The sequence below is a fragment of the Aedes aegypti genome, chromosome 3 (assembly GCF_002204515.2).
Source record: "Aedes aegypti strain LVP_AGWG chromosome 3, AaegL5.0 Primary Assembly, whole genome shotgun sequence".
Classification (NCBI taxonomy): Eukaryota; Metazoa; Arthropoda; class Insecta; order Diptera; family Culicidae; genus Aedes; species Aedes aegypti.
In genome coordinates this window covers 61,684,862-61,709,284 of record NC_035109.1, presented here as the reverse complement: position 1 = coordinate 61,709,284, position 24,423 = coordinate 61,684,862, and the positions used below count along the sequence as shown (strand labels likewise).

General features: G+C 38.2%; 1 protein-coding gene across 1 annotated transcript; it reads left to right on the top strand.

Moving 5' to 3' along the window:
• Positions 1-21,267: 21,267 nt before the first annotated feature.
• On the top strand, positions 21,268-22,619 carry LOC23687908 (gustatory receptor 10a). Its single transcript, XM_021853741.1, has 4 exons — positions 21,268-21,517; positions 21,581-21,896; positions 21,975-22,133; positions 22,217-22,619. Exons 1-4 carry the CDS (start codon positions 21,351-21,353, stop codon positions 22,304-22,306), a joined length of 732 nt encoding a protein of 243 aa, XP_021709433.1. The 5' UTR covers positions 21,268-21,350; the 3' UTR covers positions 22,307-22,619.
• The last annotated feature ends 1,804 nt before the right edge of the window (positions 22,620-24,423 follow it).

The window sequence follows — 24,423 nt, the reverse complement described above, 5'->3', positions numbered from 1 at the left end:
ACTACTTTTATACAGTTATTAGTGGATTCAAAGGAGTTTCACCTTAATTTGGTGCATAAAAGCAACTGCTGCTTGTGGCAATGCATACAGAAAAGTTCTCCATGGATCGGAGAAAGAGAAAACAAACTTCTCACAGCTGCGGAAATGTGCAATTATCTATTTTCGCTTTGTTTTGTGGACGGATAAAATCGCAAGGCAGCTAATCGCTGAAAATTGCTGTGAGGGATAAATCCACTATCGTGAGGGTGAGTGAGAATTCGGAAGCCTGATCATAACATTTTCTAGCAAATTTTATTCGTCCGTATGAAATAAAATGTTATCCGTATTCATAGAATCGTTGATTCATAACTGTGGGTCATTGAAACCCGTACCACAGTTATGAATCAACGATAAGACGATTCCGAAAGAAACGCCGAAATGTATACTTTCACTAACACACCAGTCATTTACTTCTCAGATAAATTGCTTTTATAGTGTTCTGATCCATAATATGAGTCGATTTGATCCATAATGAGGACCCTCCTGTTCCACTGATCCACATCTGTGGGATGGACAACGTTTGAAATTTCTATCGAAATCGACACTTTTTCGTAAATAACCGCGATTTTTCATGTGTATTCTCGAAAACAACTATATTGGGCATTGCCTGGCAGGTAATGTTGTTTTGTTCAAGGTCACCATGATTTGTAATAATATTTTATTCTAAAAAATGACCCTTAGCTGATCCATAACTGTGGGGTGACTGTATGCAAGTTTTGTATGCGGTTTTGGAGAAGTGCATTTCATTTTGAACTGTGATGCTGAATATCGCATATATTTAAGTGAACTATTGAATTTGTTAATTTTGACAATGAAATAATATATGATTAAATGAAAAATAAATTAACACGAATAATAAATTAACATTGAAGAACATGAAAAACAATATAATTATATAACAATTTATGTACATCTATATTTATATTGAATAAATCTTAAAATAATATTTACAAAAAAGTGACCATGCTACACGTTTCAGAAATGCTAAAATCTTACAAATTTTTAATATTTGCATAAAAATCTTCAAATGTACTTGATTCCAACGAAAACAGCTTTGATATGAAGTGTCATACTAATACTTTTAACATTTGCATTCGTTTTGCTTAACTGATTAACAGAAACTTTGTTAAATCGTTTAGTATGTTGTGGGTCTCGCACTATCAAAGTTACCCGCATTATCAAAGTTACCCCGTTTTATGGTACCAGTGGAATAACAGTAGAGGTGCGTATCACGATCGCAGGTGATGAAATGCGTTACGTGCGGGTATTCAATTTACCCCCGGAACTACCAGACGATGAACTATTATCAGTCCTTTGAGTCTTCGGCAAAATAGAACGTGTGGTACGAGAAAAATTTCCTCCGAATTTGGGTCTCGACCATATGTTTTTTTTTTGACGTTAACTACGTCTTACGGCAATATACTGGGTGTCAATTGAAAATCTAAAATTTTGCGACCGTCACGAAATTATGAAAGATTTTGAACGTTAATAACTCAGTCATTTATCTATAGATTTTAAAAATTTTCCCACCAATCGGTCGGAAATGTATACAGCAATTTTCTCGAATGGAGAAAACTATTGAATATCGACAATAAACTATTGAAAATTTGGAAAATTTCGACCCCTTTCTTACGCAACCAATCACGTGCAAGCAGTTTTCCACGCTTGTTTTGCGTTCCGCTTCGCACTATAAAACCAGACCGATTCCTGCTTCTTCGCTCATTCTTCTTTTTGCCGTCAGACTGTGAACATGGTCAGCGAGCAAGTCTCGAGTGCCTTTCGTATTCTCAGCTCAGTTTTCAATGGAACGCGAATGGAACAACAACACGCCGCCACGACTGAAGCCGCTTGTTGAAGCGCCCATCGTCATCGCCACCGCAAACCTCATCGGGCGAGGAGGATTTGTACCAGTGCGCCGTCAAAATGTGTCAGTGTTACGCAAATTCAACATTTCAATCGGCCCTTTCCAGAGCCAACAAATGTGTTTTAAAGAGTTGATTGTGTAATATTCCTTAATTTGTTCGAGATGGCTGAAGAAAATCGACCAAAGCCGTTTGTTGAAGTGCACATCGTCATCCGCACCGCAAATCTCATCGGGCGAGGAGGAATGCAACCAGTGCGCCGTCAAAGTGTGACCGTGTTACGCAAATTCAACAATTCAATCGGCACTTTTCAGAGCCAACAAATGTGTTTTAAAGAGTTGATTGTGTAATATTCTTTAATTTGTTCGAGATGGCTGAAGAAAATCGACCAAAGCCGCCAAAATTTGTCCGTGTTACGCAAATTCAACAATTCAATCGGGTCTTTCCGGAGCCAACAAATGTGTTTTAAAGAGTTAATTGTGTAATATTCCCTAATGTGTTTACCACATACTTGCTATAATTTCTTAATTCATCTCATAGCAGCATACAATAATTGATTTATTACGAATAATTGACAATACGGCAATTTGAGGATGTTTCCGAAGACGCTGCTGCAGTGCCGTCGGGATGCAATAACAGCATAATGCTAATCTTGTAATTCCCTTACCCAGACATCAGTTTCATATAGCCTATTTCCCAGATAAGAAAACGAAGAATTTGAAAGGAGGAGCATCACCTGCTATTCTAAGGGTATAAAGCATCCCTTCTTCGTTGAATTCGGTTTCATTCTGTTTTCGCTTTCGAGCTGGTAAGAGCTCCTGCAAACCTGCTCAGCTCCTCGCTACCAGAGGCAAGCTGTTTGTACGAGATGGCTGAAGAAAATCGACCGAAGCCGCTTGTTGAAGCGCACATCGTCATCCGCACCGCAAATCTCATCGGGCGAGGAGGATTGCAACCAGTGCGCCGTCAAAGTGTGTCCGTGTTACGCAAATTCAACAACTCAATCGGCCCTTTTCAGAGCCAACAAATGTGTTTTAAAGAGTTGATTGTGTAATATTCCATAATGTGTTTACCACATACTTGCTGTAATTTCTCAATTCATCGCATAGCAGCATACAATAATTAATTTATTACGAATAATTGACAATCCGGCAATTTGAGGATGTTTCCGAGGACGCTGCTGCTGTGCCGTTGTAATGCAATATATTGACGTTAACTACGTCTTACGGCAATATACTGGGTGTCAATTGAAAATCTATAATGTTGCGACCGTTACGATATTTAGTTTGAACTAAAGGAAGGCTGAAACTATGACAATCGACTAAAATTCAAATGCAGAAAATCACTTGGCGTAGTTAACGTCATGCGGTCGTGTCTTGTACACAACCCCCCCTGATTTTTTTTTTTTTTTCAAGACGGTGTCCAAGAAGGATTACCACCGCTAGCTTTTGCCTACAGGCAGTGGTAGAAAAAATCATGCCGTTTACGCAAAATGAACCAATACTAAGCAGGATCCTTGCTCACACGCTCACGAACCAACAGCGACCGATTTGGTCACAGATTCTTGCATCGGAGAACCAGAACAAAACAAATGTAAAAAGAGCGTGATTGCTGGATGAGCAGAGTCTGCTCACAGCCGTTCTTTTTTCCGTTCCTAGCTATTTTTGTGAATAATTGGATGCATTATGATTATAATAGATAGATTACAAACTAATGTACGACAGTATTGAGAAAATTGACCGATATGTGGCGTTATTGTCGAAATATCACAGGGAATCGAACGCGTGATTGCATGTCAAAATAAAGTGATGCGATGCCCTTTACAGTATGTGTGTTCGGGCGATCGTGAGCAAAGAAAGCAAGAACGCAATCGCACAAAATGAACCACCGATGCGGTAGCATTTTTCTGGTGTGCATGAACAGACTCTGTTCACCGTTTTACAGCACTGCCTACAGGTCCAACGAAGGATCGTAAAGGGATCAATAGAAGATAAAATAGTACTGAAAAGTACTGTTTTGGTAGCAGTGAAAAGCAGAGTGTCGTGTTTCTCATGTATACCTGAATGAGCTAGTGTGCCATGCGACAAAATATGTGAGACACGAGATGCGGATACGTACAAAATATATCTTATTGAGCGAGTCTCATGAGACATCTCGTGAGGCTTGTCACATGCGCTTACTAGGAGTACTTCTATGCAGTTATGTTTGTCTAGTACAATAACCCCACGGAAACATACGACTTGGTTCTATGCCTATTAGAGTGGTTCAGAAAATCGTTTTTGCTCCACACCGCTCATTCGATTCTAGATCAAATTCTGGGTGTCCTCCCAAAATTTGAGCTCATTCGGACGAAAACTGAGACTGCACAAGCCCTTCAAAGTTTATATGGGAATTACTATGGGAAAAGCAAGCAAATCATTCAATCGGTCATAGTGTTTGCCCATGTGCTCTTGGCGATTAGAACTACGTTGATACTGCGAGATACTTTCATCAGCTACAACTTTGCCGAAGACCGTTTTCAAATCGGACGCCTCAGTAATTAGTTATTGATTTATATCCAGTCACAAATTCTCCAGCAGTGCTCATTAAACTTCTTAACAGGCAACATTGCTGCACATGGCGTGAAAGATAGCACGCACAAATCATGGCTACTATGTTTTACTGCATATATCCAGTGATGCCTGCAGAGCAGTCCAATTATTATAGCCAAAGTTTTACAATTCATTCAAAAATCAATAACTAATTACTGGGGCGTCCAATTTAAGAACGGTCTTCGGCAAAGTTGTAGCTGATGAATGTATCTCACAGTATCAACGTAGCTCTAATCTCCAAGAGCACATGAACAAACACTATGACCGATTGAATGAATTGCTTGCTTTTCCCATAGTTATTTCCATATAAACTATAAACGGCTTGTGCAGTCTCAGTTTTCATCCGAATGAGCTCAAATTTTGGGAGGACACTCAGAATTTGATCTAGAATCTAATGAGCGGTGTGGAGCAAAAACGATTTTTTGAACCACTCTAATGCCTATGCTTCTTCATTTTTCAATCCAAATGCCAGAACCTCAACCGTGTTGAACCACGTCAGTTCTTTCAAACTGGTTACGGGCAGTTTTCATAGTTGAATCCCTTTTCCTTGCTTCTGAAACCATCGCCTGCGAGGCTCAAATGCACTGTCACATTGAGATTTTCTCATGAGACGGAGCATGAGCCAGTGCAGATGTGATCGTTTGAGCTAGTACATTGCTACATGAGATCTAAAAAAATGTGTCTCACCATAGCACGTGCTCAAGCGCGCGATTGTTTTTGTGCGCTCATGGCAAGCTAATCTCAAGCTCATGATATGAGGCGCGTATACATGATGTCTGCTGAAAAGTAGTTTTTTTAGCACTGAAAAGGACTCTTGTTGTGCACTGAGAAGTACTGTTATATTGCTTTAGGTAGTTTTTAAACACTTCCTAGAGCAGAGAGAATTCATGTACGCACAGCACGATGACACGATGCGCACTGTTAATAATAGCCTTGTGTTACCTAACACAGAACACCTGAATTTAAGAATGAATTTGATGATAAAATAATATTCATAAGAGAATTAAAAAAAAAGTTGGAAATCACAATATTAACTCACTACACTAAAAATTAAATGAAATATATGAACAATCCCTTACTATACGATTGCGTTTGGAGTGATTTGAACACTTCATGTACAGTTATGTAAGCCGCATCGTACAACTAGATATTAGCTATGGGGTGATATCAGTAAGGATTTTTTAGCTCCCTGCACTAGAAGCTGCTCGAAACACAACATAGTCCCGCAAACCGTGTCGGGTCATATATCATTGGCACTTGCTAGGTACCTGATGTATGCAATAATCGAAACAAAATTAATTGTCCCCTCTCAGCTCTTTCCGCATCGAACCCCAACCGACAACTACCAAAAGTGCATCCACCAGGCGCCATTACATTAAATTGTCTTCCCGGCCTTTGTTGTAATCGCTTCAAAGTGAAAATGGATAAATAATTACCGGCCATTAATCATCGATTGTTGGATAATTGATTTTCGCCAAGCACAAACTGTGCGCAACCAAATCTGGTATAAAACATCAAAAGGGGGGCTCATTTTTCATGCTTCAGTAATAACAAGTACTTGAAAATAGTTCAATTTCCGGCAGGACCATGAGTCTTCTTAGAGAGCCAAAGTCAAACTCTGGTTGGCTCAACTCCAGATGGTTCTCAGTGCAAAACAACGTGGACAGTTTGAATCACATCCACGTGGCCTTGAAAGTGTTTGGCATAGTAGCTTACACCATCGTTGATAGGGTCAACTGCGAGATCATAGTGTCCGTATCGGATTTGGTGTTGATGGCTATCTTCACCGTCTTTCGAATTTACGGTATCGTGATAGGGGTTCAGAACGAGCTGTGGAAAACTTTGGTGGATGGCGAGCCGACTGCAATAGCTTTTGGATTTGCATCCCTTATGATCTTGGTGATCATTGTTAACACCATAACTCCGATTTATGTAATGATTCAAAGGCGAAGAGTGCAAGATATTCTGAAAGACTTCAAAGAATACGACGATGAGCTGGGTCGACTGGGTTATCCCAGGAATCATCAGTATTTCCACTTAAGGGTGGCAATATTTCTGACGATTTGCTTGATAGCGTTGATGGCAATCTCAGCGATCACTCTTCTGCTGCGTGACATAGAGTATGAGACGGATGAGTTCATCTTCCTGTCATTCTTTGGTGCAGCTTGTTTCGGAATCACACTGTTCCATACATCGTTGAATGTACTGATTCTTGGTGTTCATGGGAGACTTCAGCTGCTGAATCGATGCCTGGAAGAGATGCTACTGGAAGAAAGTGAACTGATGAGTAACAAACTGCATGCGAGAACACAACGCCGAGATGAATTGTTGATTCATGCCGCCAAGTTGTATGATAAGCTCTGTGATGTAAGTGAGGCCATCAGCGTGGTGTTCTGTGGGCCGGTAAGTTAAAAGAAAGGACGGAGAATTCATGTTCCTTGTTTTTAAACTAAGGAATAAGCTTTTATAATCAAGTGTTTACGATAAGAATTATCATTAAATCAATCAACTACTGGATGGATGGACTACTTCGCATAAGGACGATTCGTATAATTTTAACCATAAACGTTTCGAATAATGGTCATATGTCACAATGAGAGTTATATGTAGCATTGCGAAAATTTCAAATTCATATATTATAAGGGGATGGACCTGGTGTAGAGGATAGAGCACACGACTCTCACGCCGAGGACCTGGGATCGAATCTTATCACCTGCATAGTCACTTACACAGAAAAAAATTTTAATTTTAAATGTGATGTAAACTGAAGTCTAGTGCAAAATTAAATAAAATCCGTGTATTTTTACAGCATGAGGTAAACTTAAATGAATGTACATTCAATTTTCAATCAAAACTGGTTGAATATTACATGATTGTGTAAATTTAATGTGAATACGATTGAAAAATAATGGATTGGTCGTTGAAATTTAGGTTTATTTTGATGCTCCAAATATGTGCATCAAAACAAACTTAATTTTACAACATTTTTTTAGCTGTGTATGACATAAAAGTTAAAGTGTCGACTTCCTTCGGAAGGGAATTATTCATATAGGGGAACTTACGTATTCTCAGCAGCCTAAGCCGATGTCACGCTTCTTTTGTTATTTTCTCGATTCACACCGACAGACTTGTTAAAATCTTTCTGGAAAAGTTTTTACAATGCTGCGAACACCTCTTGTCAGTGTGACTATTTTCGGCAGCTTCATTCTCTTCGGCAACTTTCCCATAAGCGCTGCAGGCGAATCTGTTCGGCAGCTCCAAATCAGTCACATTTTGAGGCGTGTTCATTTGAATTGATAGTCGAATGGTGCCGAAGCCGTAAGTCTCTCTATATGAACAGGTTTTGACAGAATTTCGATGGATTGAATTATTTTTAACGAAATGAGCGTGAACAAGTAATTTCGCATCCGTGAGTTTTGTACCGCAGATATTAAGGTGATTATAAAACGAAGCCAAACTTTGAATTTTCAAGTGCACAAGACTGGAGAATCTGACAACAGTTCGCGTTGAAAATCAATCAAATGACTTACTTGCTGGTGGTGACCAATGGGATAAATTTTCAACACGGAGCGCTGTTTGGTTCTCAAGTCTTGTGCTCTTGAAAATTTGAGGCGTGGCTTCGTTCTATAATCACCTTAATGAGTATGAGTTGAGTCTACATTACACTGTGGAACACGTTTTTGTCTCAAGCACCAAAATACTTAATAAAGAGTTACTGAATCCATTGCCATTTTTAAAAATGTTAGCATGTAATTTTTGTCTTGTTTTTTAAACATTGGTTTGAAGATTGAAGATGCCTAATTGGACTGAACTTGCCACAAAATTCAAACTTCTTGTGTATAACAATACTTATCAACAAAGTTCATAATACTTGCCAAGCTCAAAAGTTATGCATAATGGTTTAAAAAGGTATTGTATTTTGACATACTAGAGAAACGAAGATTTTTTTATGCAGAATGCAAACATGTTGAAAAGTTCGTTTTGATCTAAATTTAAAGGTCAATTTTCAACCAAATTATACGTAAAATTAAACAAAAAGGCCTATTGTCCATGCTTGGCTGGGAGGAACACAAAAAAGTTTGACATATCATACTTTACATCTAAAGATCAACGAAACCAGCGTTCTATACAACTTTGGTGACCCACAGCGAAAAATTGTGACGTGCTGAAACATTTTTGAAAATGGCATTAGCATCAGCAATCACTAATCTACTAGAGACACATACCGTTAAGTCACCAGTCACCGTGCGGCCTCCATTCACCGTGCACATATACAAATTCATACAGAATATTCATACAATTTTCACAAATTATTCTTTTGTCAGCAAAATAAGATAAAACTAATGAAATTAAGTAGTTCTTGTCACAAAGCATTTTGAAAAATCTAGTTTATGTAGTCAAAATTATGTGAATTCTGTTTGATAATGAGATTTTTCAACATTCTTAGTAGAAACGCCAAAAATTCACATTTTTAGTTTTAACGTTACAGTATGAAATTTTCCAAAATTTCAAAAAGTTTTCACTGTGGATACTATGAATAAGATGTATGTCATCGTATGAGCAATGAGATTTTATGTAAATTAGAATTTTCTATTGTGTCTCAGTCGAAACCCAAATGCACGGTGAATGGACCCTTTTCAATATATATGGTTCCTATTACCGTGCATCAGGGTAAAAGGCATTAAATTATTCGGTAATATTAGATTTATTGCTATATCGTGATTGAACTACTTCATATTTAGTTTTTGAGTGAATATGGAATGGTTTGGACAATACAGTCAAACCTATTATAACGATTTTAGTGAAAAAATAATGTTTTAGCCATTTTTTAAACTGTTTATGGTTTCTATTGTAAATGAAGATTTTAATACTCTTAAAAATGAGTCTGAACACTACTAGCAACATAGTTGCTCCATCAAAAACATTTCTTCAAGATACAAAATAAAATCATGACGAAAACTATACGCACGGTGAATGGTGCACTAGTGTGCACGGTTAATGGTGACATAGAACGGTACGAGGCGACCTTAGCATGACATTTCCAAACATAATTTTTGAGTAATTTTTTGTTATGCATCACTAGTTTTAGATTTTTCCCTGAATTATGATATAATTGCACGCTACGTAGTGATATTCTAGTACGCTCCAAATTATTTGGAAAAGTTATATAATTTTTAGAAATTCATTTTTTTCTTAAATGCACGGTGAATGGTAGCTTGACGGTACCTGCTATGATATCAGCATAGGGTCATTTGAAATTGAAAGTTTCGAACGCCAATCCGACGGGACAAAATTTATTTGGGAAAGAGCCCCGTTTCTCAAGTGGCCTATTTCCTCGCAAATGTTTTGGTACTCAAAATTATCATAACTTATGATATATTTTAGGGTGATAAACGGTTCATATGATATGAACCCTTCTTTTTTGATCAGCGGTTCTTTAAAGTGTCTCTGAATTCAGCATTTTTTCTTGTTTATCGTTCTTTCTAGTTCATCACTCTGTGCCTGAATATTGTTTTTTATTCATTTTGAGCTACATCTATTTTGAGGCCGTCCATAAACCACGAGGTCGTTCAAGGGAGGGAAGTAGAAGGGGGTGGTTCTATCCTAATACCAGGACCCATACAAATTTCGAGTCATTCTGGATAATGGTTTGCGGGTAAAGTGTCATTCGGATAACTGGCGTTCGGGGAAATAATATTCAAGGGAACAACATACGGGTATAAATAAATCAAAAGGTTTTTAATGATAATGGTCACCTAAATTTCAGTACATGAAAAAGTATTCAAAAAAGAGTCATTGCCCATCGCTACTTGATATGGTTTGGGGCAAATAATAATTCTCCATTCTTCATGTATAGGATGTTCTTATTCATTTTACAACTGTCTTATTTATCTAAAAGCTCCTGAAAGTAAATGTTTTTGGTTTGGTTTGCGAGTGGAGGCATTGATGCATCACAAATAGTAGCATATCCAGAAACGGGAAAGTGCCATTTTGCTCTTCAACAGTAAACTGTATATGTTGGTTGAAACTATTGAAAACTGCCAACGTCTGCTCAATTTGGTCAAAGGGTAGAGCCAGGACTAGATGATCCACATATTTTTAGAGAACTGGGACTGGCTCAGGAGTATCTCCATTACCAGCTCGGAAAGAATTGGCGAGAGAGGACTGCCCAATGCCAAAGGTTTGTTCGTAGTATCGAAACCGAAAATAGACAGAAGGTTACAATCTCGAGAAACTGGTCTAGGTTCATGTTCCAGTTTGTTACGATATCATGTACTACTAGGTCCTTTGGTATGTTCGTGAAAAGAGAGACGACGTCAAAGGGCATTAGGACACATCCAGTCAGAAGGGCAACAGACGAAATGTAGCATAGCATAGCATAGCATAGACTGACTGTACATGTATTGACATGGGTTGCTACTCCGTGATTGATCGGAACTGGTAATAATTGTACTGCGATCCAAATGAGGGATGGGAGTTTCCGCTTACTCTCGGAGTGCAATTTTAGCAGATCTAATATTATTGATCAATAACGGCGCCGGCCAAGTCCTTACAGTCAGTTGGGATAGGGAAGGAATGTTAGGGTGTAATGATTGTTGCTTCTAGAGACCGAGAATACCTCTGCATCTCCACAATCACCACGGGAAGGGTGTTTATTAGTGGAGAAGGAAAAGATCTGGGAGTCACCTTTGTTCGGTGATGCGATCCATGGATAAGGAGGAAAAATACGGTTTATACTTAAAGCTAGTTTTTAGTTTTGTCTCAAAAAGTTTTTGGTAGAAGATTTAAAATAAACGTCAACATCTTTAATGTCGAACCATTCAAAAGAAGTTTTTATGGTGAAAAGAGAAAAATATATGCGTATATTTTAAATTATATGAAACAGGAATAATGCCGACACTTGTAGTGACGAATCATACATAGTTTGTTTGAAAATTACATAAAAGTATTACTGAACATTTATGCCTCAAGAAGAAAAGTCTTTGGTAGAAGTTTCAAAATAAACGTCAACATTCATAATATCGAACAAGTCAAAAAATATTCTTAGTAATGTCAAAAAGTTTATATGTTTATAAGAATTGTATAAAACAGGCATAATGCCGACACTTGTAGTGACGAACCATACAAAGTTTGATTGAATATTACAAAAAAGTAACGTTTACATGGAAATATGTGTGATCATAAGCATGGAACGAGCTCACCAGTTGGTAATCCATCCTCGACTGAACACGAATATCTTTTCGCACTCACACAGCGCGAACAGCAAAACTTCTCGACGCCTCGAAAACGAACCGTCTTGCTTGGGCTTTCCAAAACACTGCCCAGCAAAACCCGCGAACCGAAAACCGAACTCCCAGCGTTCCGAAAGCGAAACGTCTTGCTTGGGCTTTCCAAAACACTGCCCAGCAAAACCCGCGAACCCCAGAAGGGCAACAGACGAAATGTAGTTGACAAAGGTGAAGCTGATATTGTAGTCACTGTGAAAACCACTCGACAGGACTGAAGCGATGAATTTTTGAAAGTTGGTATGTTGGTGCTGTTATGTTGGGCACCACTGGTCGTAGTGGTATTCCATCTTTGTGTACCTTGGATTGACCATATATGCGGGGGCAAATGGCCGTGGTGCTTTTGAGGCGGTTTGCTGTAGCTTGATCGACCAGTTGTAGATCGGCCAGTCGTCTTACAGTAGCGTTATTTTTTCGCTGGATTGATAGGGTGGGGTCCTTTTTCAACTCTTGGACGTAGTGTCGTTCACCAAACATTCCATCTTGCGGTCATATTCTTCCTCGTACATGACAATTATCCGTTTTCTTTTATCTGACTCAACGATCACAATCTCATTGTGTTCTTCCATAGACTTTTTCGTTGTTAGCTCAGCATGTTTGCAGAACTTGGCCAATGGGACATCGTTTTTCGACTTCCAGACTGAGAAAGCCATCCGAAGTTAGGAAACTGATAAATTCAGGAGGAAAATCGTATAGGGTTTACTAATTATAAAATAACATAGTCTCATGCTATACCATCTGTATAACAATAGTGGCAAAGTATATTGAAATCTCGTAAATACTCAATGAGTTAGTTCATAAGAAGCAACGAAACTTTGAAGAACTTATGCTGAAAAGAAGGGCGAAACTCTTGTGAAGTCTTCCAAACCATAATATCATTTTACAGGGACAACATATATTAAAAAAAACCTTACCTTATAATCCGTCATGCTGAATATCAAATCTTAACATCAGTAAGCAGCATCTTTCATGCTGAGTAAAGCAGCTTTTAATGAATGCAAATGTTGTTCTATTGTATGTTTTCTTCTTTCTAGTTCCACGGTCCCTCAGTCACGAAGTCAAATGTTATGGTGACCAAGAGGCCCTGTACTTTTTTGAGTATACTTGTAAAAAATATCAAACTTTTTTTTAACGCATTGGCTCAATTATTTCTCCTACAATTGCACACTAGATTTATCTAAAAAAAAAATCTTGAGTAATGGTCCATTCTGGCTAATGGTTTTCTGGTATATGGTACTTTTTGGCGAATGTCATTCTAACGAGTAGTTTCCTGGCGAATGGTTTTCTGGCAAATATCGCACAATGAGCACTACCGTAAAACGGGGTAACTTTGATAGTTTTTTCGAAGAAAACTTGAATATTGATGCATGTTGTTTCAAAGAATTATAATTTATAATATATTTATAAATTTTATATTTTTAAAACAAGTACTGGCATCCCAGCTATCGATTGCAGTTGATAAATTTCCAGAAAATTTATTTTAAATGGATATATAATTTTTCATATAATCAAAAGTCGGTTTTCTGTTTTGGGGTAACTTTGATAATGCATAGCATAGCATAGCACAGACTGACTGTACATGTCAATGGTTGCTACTCCGTGATTGATCGGAACTGGTAAGAATTGCACTACGATCCAAATGAATAAGAGATGGGAGTTTCCGCTTACTCTCGAAGTGCAATTTTAGCAGATCTAATATTATTGATCAATAACGGCGCCGGCCAAGTCCTTACAGTCAGTTGGGATGGGAAAGGAATGTTAGGGTGTAATGATTGTTGCTTCTAGAGACCGAGAATACCTCTGCATCTCCACAATCACCACGGGAAGGGTGTTTATTAGTGAGGGAGGAAAAGATCTGGGAGACACCTCTGGTCGGTGATGCGATCCATGGACAAGGGGGAAATATACGACTTATATTTAAAGCTAGTTTTGTATTTTTGTCTCGAGAAGTTTTTGGTAGAAGCTTTAAAAAATACGTCAACATCTATAATGTCGAACAATTCAAAAGACGTTTTTATTAATGACGAAAACTGAAAATAACATGTATATATTTTAAATTATATGAAACAGGAATAATGCCGACACTTGTAGTGACGAACCATATATAGTTTGTTCGATAATGACATATGAGTATTACTGTGCATTTTGTCTCGATATGGTAGAAGTTTTAAAAAATACGTCAACATTCACAATAGGGGTATTCACTTAAGTTTGCGTAAACTGAGATAACTCTGAAGAAATATTTCAAATGAAATATTCCTATTCTGTCTCTATGGGATGAAAAGTAAGAAACAACAATCTAGTAACCTACCGAACAAAAATGTCAGGCTACTTAAAAGTTAGGGGTCTATTTTGTAATTCGAGCGAATTCGCGTGACTCGTCTGTAGTCATTATCGATCAAAGTAAGCATGCTTATTTCAGATGTCACCCGTCGACTCCCATAGTAATCCAGTCACATAGAGTGACAACTGTCGATAAACTCGAGTGACAGAGCTAAGTCGAGCGAAATTTTTGGTCGACAGTAACTCCAGTCGAGTCGTTTTTGATCGACTCGACTTATAAAATAAGGCCCAAAAGTTAATCACAATGTTCGCAATGTTTTGTACGATTTGTGTCAGTCGAGATTTCAGTTTAGTGACGAGGCCCAATGATTTCTTCACGGATCCCGAAATCTTTTCCAGATCGTCTCCAAAGAGCAACAATCTGCTCTCTTACCTTACTCATATTACATAGTTTGATCTGTCTGTACTTTTGATTGCTTTGGACATTTTGATTGTTGAGACCGTGTCTGGATCTTTGTTCGGGTAGTTTTTCACGATCATATTACGGTTGTTAAGAAAATTTTCCGGTTTGCGGTAGCCGCAGAGTTCTACCGCAGCTGTCGAAGTTCTACCGCAGGCTTCGAAATCATTCCATCATTGAAGCAAACAATTCAATCATAGTATGATTGAAATAGAAAACGCTATGAAAAATAGGAACAAATAACGATCATCAAGACGGTATCCAAGGTATCATTGAAGCCTACTGATGATTCACCAGTGCAAATCAGTTATGTGACAGTTGCGGTAGCTTTTCATTGCACCGTAAAACGGAAAGTTTTCCCTAAAATTGCAATAAAAGTCATCCCAGTGCTTTGCGAAGGAATAAAAATTATATGCATAAGCATAGATCACCATACAATTCGTAGTTGCTACTACTGCCCTCATCGCCCGCCCCCGCAGGAGCAAGCAACAAGGATCAAACACTACTCTGCAATGGAATAAAAAATCATATGGTCCTAAAAATAAAATAGTCAAATCTAATGCCTTTACTGCCTAAAACCTAATGTGATGACGAATGACAAAAACCGATGCACGTTGCGTTTAAATCTCCTTGTAACAAAAACTTATTTGAAAAGGACGAACATTAAATTTTTAAAACAAGTACTGCCATCCATTGTTCGTGTTTATGTACTGAATTTTGTTTTCTGAAAGTTTAAAGCTTGTTTAAAAATATGTTTTAAGTGAGTTTTTGATTTAGCTGATATGGGGTAACATTGATCACACCATGAAAACATCGTTCGGTAATATTGAAAATATCATCACTTACTAAAATCATGGTCCCTGAAGCCGAATATGAAGGTCAAACTCTTATAAGTCATTTACTTTTTGAGTTATTTTTAAATTAAAAACACCTTGAATTGTGGAATACGCCTAAATGTATGCAATTTCCTAAGGAAATTCTTCACGCTTTATAATAATTTGTGAATTATGTTTTATTGAACATATTTATGAAAATTTTGACAACGGAGTCGTTTTCGGCGATGTCATTTTTAGTAACAACCGCATTTCTCTTGCTCATATCGTTTACAGAACTCATGTGAGACATGATTCTTTTATGGTGTCATCCATAATCATGAAAATCATTGTTTACAAAAGTTGAAAAATTTACGCTGAACACAACTTTATTTTCGCAAAAACCTTATTGTTTATTAGCTCATGATTAGAAGAAAGAGAATCGCCATTCATGCATTGAAAATATTTCATCAACTAATGTTGATTCGAGCTTTTTACGAAGAGGGTCATTGCGATCAATTTTACCCCGCTGATCAATGTTACCCCGGATTACGGTACTTCTGACACGTTCTACCATCTTCATCAGTCGCATACATAACATCCCTCCAATCGTTTTCTTTAAAGCTCTTTGAAATCAACCACCAATCGTTTTCCTTTTGTGTCTGAGCACTGAGACGTTCATGCGAAATCAGTATTTTTGTTTTGCGCGTAGCTTAGTAGCCTTACCACTTAGAAATATGGCGTCCTTTGCAAAGTTGCTCAGTATCACAAGAGCTAACATTATTTGAGCCGAAAGTTTCGACATTTTGCCACTAGGCGGCGCTAGTGAGCAAGTAATTTTTGTTTCGTGGATAGCTCAGTAGCCTGACCACTTAGAAAGATGACGTCTTCGGCAAAGTAGCTCAGTATCACAAGGGCTAACATTATTTGAGCCGAAAAATTCAACATTTTGCCACATGGTGGCGCTAGTGGGCAATGAGTTTTTGTTTTGCGCATAACTCAGTAGCCTGACCACTTAGAAAGATGGCGTCTTCGGCAAAGTTGCTCAGTATCTCAAGGGCTAACATTATTTGAGCCGAAAGTTTCGAAATTTTGCCACCAGGCGGTGCTTGTGAGCAATGAGTTTTTGTTTTACGGATAGCTCAGTAGCCTGACTTAGCTTAGCTTAGCTTAGCTTAGACTGACTACACATATCAATGGTTGCTATTCCGTGATTGACCGAAGTCAGTGAAAATGCACAAAGAATCAACTAGAAGTTCGGCTGGGATTGGCCATAATCTTCTTCAGTGTGCATAATTCAGTGCCTCTATTTATACAGGGTCAATAACGGCGCCGGCCACGTCCTTGCAGTCAGGTGGGAATGGAGGAAGGAATGTTAGTGTGTAACCTTTGCTATATGGAGACCGTGTTTACCTCTGCATCTCAACAAAGGTTACTGGGAGGGATGTTTGTTAATGGGGAGGATCGTTGGGTCACAGGATTCACTTTGATAAGCGATTATACCATGATAAATTATTTGACGCGAGCTAAGGATCGAACACTACCAACCTGCTTCGCGAACCGCGCCACTAATAAATCATGCCACGCGAGCGACGCGCGACACGATTGATCCTGCTCACATCACCCGCCCCCGGGAGAGCAAGCGACGCGAGCAAAGGATCAAACACTACTAACCTGCTTCGCGATCCGCGACACTAATAAATCATGCCACGCGAGCGACGCGCGACACGATTGATCCTGCGACGCGAGCAAAGGATCAAACACTACTAACCTGCTTCGCGATCCGCGCCACTAATAGATCATGCCACGCGAGCGACGCGCGACACGATTGATCCTGCTCACATCACCCGCCCCCGCGAGAGCAAGCGACGCGAGCAAAGGATCAAACACAACTCCAATATAATTTTCTTCAAACTCAGCGAATAAAGTATTTTCCAATGATGAAGAATCTGGACAATCCGAACAAGATCGTAGATAGCAATTTGATGTTGTAGTTTCACACAAAAGACTACCAGTTAACATTTTAATATCCTTTGACAAATTTATTCTTTTCAAACTATGTAAGATTAGGTTAATATTTTCGTGTGTTGTGCACACACAAACATTATGTGTTCCTGAATTGGATAGAAGCTTGCATTGCCTTGGACGAAGGCTTGCAAATGAGGAAAAACCTACCTTAATATTTTCGTTAATTTCCTTGAAGCGTGTATACGCTTCTTTCAAAGTAGTCATCATTAATCGTTTTTGGATTGCTTGACGCTATCCATCTCTTTTTACAGATACATAATCTTTTTGGCCAGGCATAGTTCTACTTACTTCATCGTCTTCAAAATATTGAATTATTTTTTCTTTTGTCTCATCTGTTAATGAAGTACTCGACCTAGCATTTTTGGTTGCAAGACAGTTATTTTTGAATTGTTTTGCCTCTTTTGCTGTATTTCTATTGGTTTTGAACTCATCAATGGCGTCTTGAATAGACCACGAGCTTGGCAGCATCGACAAAATCAATAATTTTTCTTTCCTTGTCGTGGCTAGATTCGAGAACCTTTCCTTCATATTCATAATTACCTCATCGTAGTCTGTATTTTCCACATCCTCAGGTCCTAATTTGAAGAGGTTTCTTCGTACAGCTTCGTTGATTTCACGGTATTTTTTCTCGGGATAATTGACGTAACCCATCTTCGTCCATTTAATCGGAGTCACTTTTATTCCAGCTATCCCTTCGTTGAAGCGTTCGATGTTGACCTTCTGGATGCACTCATCTTCTGATTTATTTGTTGAAACAGATGTCGCTGATGGTACCGTGGCAAGACTATCTGCACTTGGTACTTCTGGTAACTCCTCAGTTGTTGTCGGTGCATCTAGTAATTCCTCAGTTGTTGTTGTTTTCGAACTTCCTGCAACCTGATCTACCGATGATGTACAGATTGCCCGTTTGTCAACGTTTAAACGGTAGGACGTACAAATGCGTAAATTTGTATTCAATGTAGACATTGGAGCATAACCAGCCGCTTTCAGTTTATCTATGGTGCTTTCGGTGAGATTTCGTAGCTCTTTCGAACACTTTTTTTCTGCAAACGGCCTGCAACAGTTGAGAAAGCGACTACTCATGTTGCTCGTTAGATTTTAATAAACAAAATCACTTTTAAGTTTTTACTGACTAGTTTGGTGTCGTTTGCTTGACTGAAGAAAAATTTTACAATCAATCTTTTATAACCATAATGATAGTTTATTTTTGGCTTTTTCGTGAGTATGTTCATGGTATGTACCTATCATGTTTTTGATGTTGTTGAAGTTACTCGCTTTCTCCCAAATATGATTAACAAAGTCTATTCTCTACCAAGGCGGGTCTATACCCAGGTGTAATCAGATTTTAACTTTGTGGAGAAAACCAGCGCCGAGAAAACCGACCTGCTTTACGTATACTAGATCACCTGGGTATAGACCCGCCTTGTTCTCTACGAGGTAAACTTTTTGCAGGTAAACTAGTCGTATACCTTTATAGAAAACTTTTTTTGTAGCTTTTGTCTTCAATATTAGATTTCTTATAGGTTTCTTTTATCAAAAGGTTTCAACACTATTGAGAGAATTTTTCTTCAGTTACGTACAATAAAAAATATGACACTATCAAGACTTTAGATCACAACACTGGATCGCGTCTAACTTTCTAATAGATGCTATAATAGTTATGAATAATTAAATAAAATATCATGAAAACAACTTGTTAACCTCATGTGGTACCCTTAACAAAAAATTCAGCAACAAACTGCGGTCCTAAAAAAAATTAACAATGAAAAAAAAATTTTTTTTTTTCACTAAGTGTCAAATTTGTGAAATATTTGAAATGTCATAACTTTTTTGTTTATTGGCTTACCATCACCAAATTTTTATGGTAGATAGCTAATATAATGGACCGTTTTCCCTCAAAAAACTACGTTGGCATTCCGATAGGGTTTTGAGATATTTGAGTTTTTGTGTCAAAAATTATGTTTTTTAATGCAAAAAAAAAATTTTTACTGTGTGTATTTTTTTGGAATCTTTATTTAGTTGGCTAACTTTGTTTCTTTAGTTGTCTAACAATCGAACGAACCGTTTTTTCTGTGCAGCTTTTTGAATATTTTTGAACCATTTTCACATACACCCTTTTGAAAAGCTAGTCGTGACTCAACTTGAAGATTTGATATCGGAAAATGACGATTTAGATGGAACTGAAAAACTGTGCAAAGTTTCAGATATTTTTGAAATGGTCGATCAGAATCGACTTGCATGCCTCCGTGGAATCCCTCTTGTATAATATCCAAAAAAAAAAAAAACAATTTTGTATTTTTTTTTCAAGTTTTCAACTTATCAACTGCTTATGAACTAGGCTCAACTGAAACTGTACTTGCCTTTACCAATTTGGCAACATTAAGTCCTTGTCTAAACATGTTTTATACTGATTAATTAAATCGTTAAAAGGACTGAACATGTCAACTAACGTTTTGATAGCGGCGCAGCCGACAACATTTATGGTTGACGAAATTTTTCGCCACAGAACCCACATATTCTACAATCTATTACTGTTTCAAAATAATTTCCCTGAGTGTAGCCGAAATTCCCTGAGAATTCCAGGTTTTTTCCAGGTTGAATAAAATTCCCTGAGAATTCCAGGTTTTCCTGGTATTTCCAGGTAGTAGACACCCTGAGTAAGACAAATGTATTTGCTATCTTAAATATTTCAGTCGAATTCATCAATAAGTCTAAGTAAAATTTTACACAGTGTTCTCTCATCTTCCACAGCTGATCCTCCAGTCCATCAACATGTTCTTCGTAAACCTGCTGTCCAGCTATGCCAGCATGCGTGTCTTCCTGCACCAGGCCACTCCCCAGCAAACCATCAACGCCGGCCTGTATCTAAGCTGGTCGCTGTACATGGTCTTCTTCATTTGTCAATCCATCCTGTATCTGGCCGCCCTCCGTCAACAGAAGTCCACCCTGCTCAGCATTGTCCACCGGAGCCTCAATCTACCGCACAACGAATTTCTTATCGATCGATTCCATCAACTATCGGAACAAATTACCAGCCGCGAGCCGCATATCACTTTCTACTTTTTCGAGCTGCACCCATTAATTATCGTCCAGGTACAGCCAGGGAAATGAAAGTAGCACTGCCATGATTTTCCACTGCTTAATTTATGATAACAAAGTTAATTTGGCAGTTGCTACAGATTGATTCGACTATGAACATTAGTTTTTTTTTATAAAAAAAACAGAAAACAGGGTGGTACTACTTTGATTTCGCAGAGTACAGACTACCACCGGATAATTGAGATGATGTCTTTCCCATTTCGGTAATTGTTCAATTCACAGGTTTGCGGTGAGCTGGCCACTTACCTGCTGATTCTGGTACAGTTCGACATGCAATAGATGCCGGATGAATGAATCGTTGGCACGCGACACGGATGGATATTGTAGGGCAAATCTAAACAATTTCGTTAAATGACAATCAGTGAATGGGATGAAGTGGTTCCGTGTAGATAGCTTTTCCGAAGCATGGCGTCCCGTGTATCGATTATCACGGTTGTTTAGTTTCACAACGATGACTTATAATTTTCGGGATCAAACTGCTTCTCGGACGTCAACCGATCAGATACTGCTTGTTATGGGAGTATTTATGTGTGTTGGGGCAATGTACTACAGTTTTGCGTTTTACCAGGAACAATTTCACACGATTACCAATTCGCACATAACCAGTGCTGGACTTTTTGGGGTTTTGGTGATCATCATTACTTTGCATATGACAACTTTGATTTTCAACTATGTAAATGCAGCTGGTATTTCCCATTTTCCTCGAACCATTCAGAACATCGATCGACAGGTTAGTATTGCAATGAATTGGTATGATAATTTTTGTACAATGTTTTGTTTTTCAGATATCAGCCCTTTTCATGTATCGCTGGAACTATCAAACTGAACAACTTACATACATTACGTTCAATGTGGTCAGATTCTTGGGGTGGTCTGTGATAATACGCATCATGCAGAATACTAAAAACACACTTGAAAGAGCCAGTTGGATCGACTACTTGGCCATGACGGTCGTTTTCGGATGGGTTAATTTAGGTTATCAAGTGAACGCAGTCAGCTGGTTAGCCATATTGGCCACTATTAGGAAAAGGATTTCTGTTTTGAATCAGCATATGAGGTACTTTGATTAAAGTTAACAGTATATATTCAAAGTAATTTAGGTCTGAACTATTTCCAACAGAATTGAACTTCTGACTGATTCAGCATCACAGAAAGACCCACATCAGCTTGGCAAATTGGTTATGAGGATTGGCATCCTGCAGAGTCGGATAAGTGATGTAATCGATGATTTCAACAATTGTCACTCGACAACGGTAATGTTTTCATTGGCTCCAGCTTTCTTATTCACAGTGTTCTCGTGGTTTGGGTTGGTTCACGCATATGCGGCCAGCGTAGAAGACTTGATCCCGTATGCCTGGGCGACGGTCACCTTAAGTTTGAACTACATATCGTTCATATTCTACGACGTGTTGTTTTCCGCTCTGGTCAATAAGCAGGTAATTTAATTTATTCGATTATGAGAACAAAATAAGGACTTCAGATTGATACCGGTATTCATTTTCATTTGGTTGCAGGTCAAGGAAACAGCTGTTATTGTTCATAAGGCCATCGGGTACCGAACGTACAGTAGGGAAGTGAGTCGACAACTGAGGAAGATCTCGCAACAACTTTGGCATCACTCGCCTGTTATATCTTGCGGATTATTCCACTTTGATTGGGAACTTATATACACAGTAAGAATTGCTCATGGTGCTAGTTGAGAAGAATGTGAAAAATGATCACTTCTTATTGTTATCTTGTTCATATTTCGTTACAGATGATTAGTTCTCTTAATACATACTTAGTGATTCTGATGCAATTTGATCTGGTTAACTACACTAAATCAGTTCCTTCGGCACAACCTTAGGTTTCGTGCAGAAACACCGAAATGATACAAGAAGATAGAAGGTCTTACTTTGTCACTTCCTTCTGCATTGAATCCTGCACATTATACGTTATGTTGCCGTGCAGTTCACGGAACCATCCAGCTGTCACCCAATACAATTTCTCATCACTTACATGTAAAGTTAGGGTTATAAAATGGTGAGTCAGTAATTTGAAAATAAAAAGCATTTAGCTTGTTATTCTGATCTTCACAAGTTCTTACTTTGCCAACTCTTCTGAGACAGCGAAATGAGAACTTCAATTGAATACCCGATACCTCGAATGGCAGTACCCAGTTAAAGCGATTATTTAGGAGGAAATGTGGCATATATTCAAGGATCGTAAATTCAGGGTATACTGCGTAAGCATAAGTTTCAAAGCATGAAATGGTAATTCTTTTGGACATATCAAAGATTCATTTTTTTATCGGATTGGTGAAAAGAAAATATTTCATGTCGCCAAGAACGACAATGATCTAAGACTGGTATACTTCGCTGCAGCTAGAGAATCGTCTTAAAACGATCAGAATTTCTCAGAACCCATCAATAGTAGGCCTTTAAGTAAAATATCGACTCTGGTAGATATCGACGTTAGCTATCAACCGCAACCGGGATCGTTGCGTTTCTGTTTCAATGAGGTGTGGTCGTAGATAAAACCGGTTAGGTGAGTTGTATGGTAAAGTAATGGCCGTGGTAAATGTTATAGGTAACAATAGTACATATTTAGAGGTGTAGATTAAAGATTATTTACAACAAATTGTTCGTGGATAATTTCAGAGGAATTTATAGCACATTTTATTTCATTAAATGCACAAGTAGTAATGAATTTGGGACTTCTTATTTATTTTCTGAAGTATGGCAATATGATAAGAGAATGCGAAAACCGTCATTTAAATGAAAATCTACGATCATTTTTATACAGAACACAGTAGGTCATATGCACGAAAAATATTGAATAAATAGAAAGGATTTACTTTTCGCAGATGTTTTAGGGCGAAATGGCGCATTCAAAAGTGACAAGATATTGTAACAAACATTATTTTAATTATTAATAACGAAACTAGTTTGATTGGACGTTATGAAAACTACACCATAAAATGATGTTGAAATGCGACATGCGTACGAAAAATAAACAAGCATATACATACACAACACATACTCGTTTGTACATACATTTATACAAACACATAGCCGTAATTGGGTTGCAAAATGGTGAGTCGACAACCAGGAAAGAGAGTCCAACATAACTCTGGTCTACGCAAGCCCCTACTTCACGCTTCCACTTAGCTGCTTACTTAGCTGTTAGTGCAACCTTAGCTTTTGTCAGCCCTGTCGTCCTGCTTAGTCGCGCTTAGTAGACGACTAAGAAGCTTATCTCAGATATTTTTTCTCAACGCCCTTTGGGAAATCAGTTGAAAATTCAAGTGGTATCATCGACCTGAATTAATTTAACTTTGTTGCATGTAGATCAGGTGCAACTTAACGCACTGTGTAACACAAATCGAAATTGTCAAGCAGTATCAACGCCCTGGAGTAATTTTACCTTGTGTTAATTGGATCAGATGCATTTAACGTCCTGTAGGATATCATTTAATAATTACAAGCTATTTTAACGCCCTGGAGTAGTTTTACTTTCTTCTATGTAGATCGAGTTCATCGTAATGGTGTGAAGACATCAATTCCTAGTTGTATTAACGCCCTGGAGTATTTTGACTTTGCTCTATGTAGATCAGGTGCAACTCAACGCCCTGTATGACATCAATCGATCAAGCTGTATCAACGCCCTGGAATAGTTTGACGTTATTCCACACAGATCTTAGCGAGTTCGGGTGCATCTTTATGCCCTGTAGAAAATCAATCAAAATTCCTTATCTGTATCATTATTATTATGTGTATCAGGCGCATCTTGACGCTCTGTAGGACGTCAATTGAAATTTTCAAATTGTTTCAACGCCCTTGACAAATTTGACTACATTCCACACATATCTTTGCGAGATCTGGAGCATCTTTACGCCTTGTAGAAAATACATCAAAATTTCCGAGCTTTATAAACCCCCTGGAGTGCTTAGCTTTATCAACGCCCTAGAAAAATTCGGCTTTA

Bases quoted from the DNA above. Each gene is read 5' to 3' on its own strand.
- LOC23687908 (XM_021853741.1), top strand. From the start codon at position 21,351: ATGCAGAATACTAAAAACACACTTGAAAGAGCCAGTTGGATCGACTAC. The intron at 21,518-21,580 runs GTACTTTGATTA...TATTTCCAACAG, and splicing joins GTTTTGAATCAGCATATGAG to AATTGAACTTCTGACTGATT. The intron at 22,134-22,216 runs GTAAGAATTGCT...ATTTCGTTACAG, and splicing joins ATTGGGAACTTATATACACA to ATGATTAGTTCTCTTAATAC.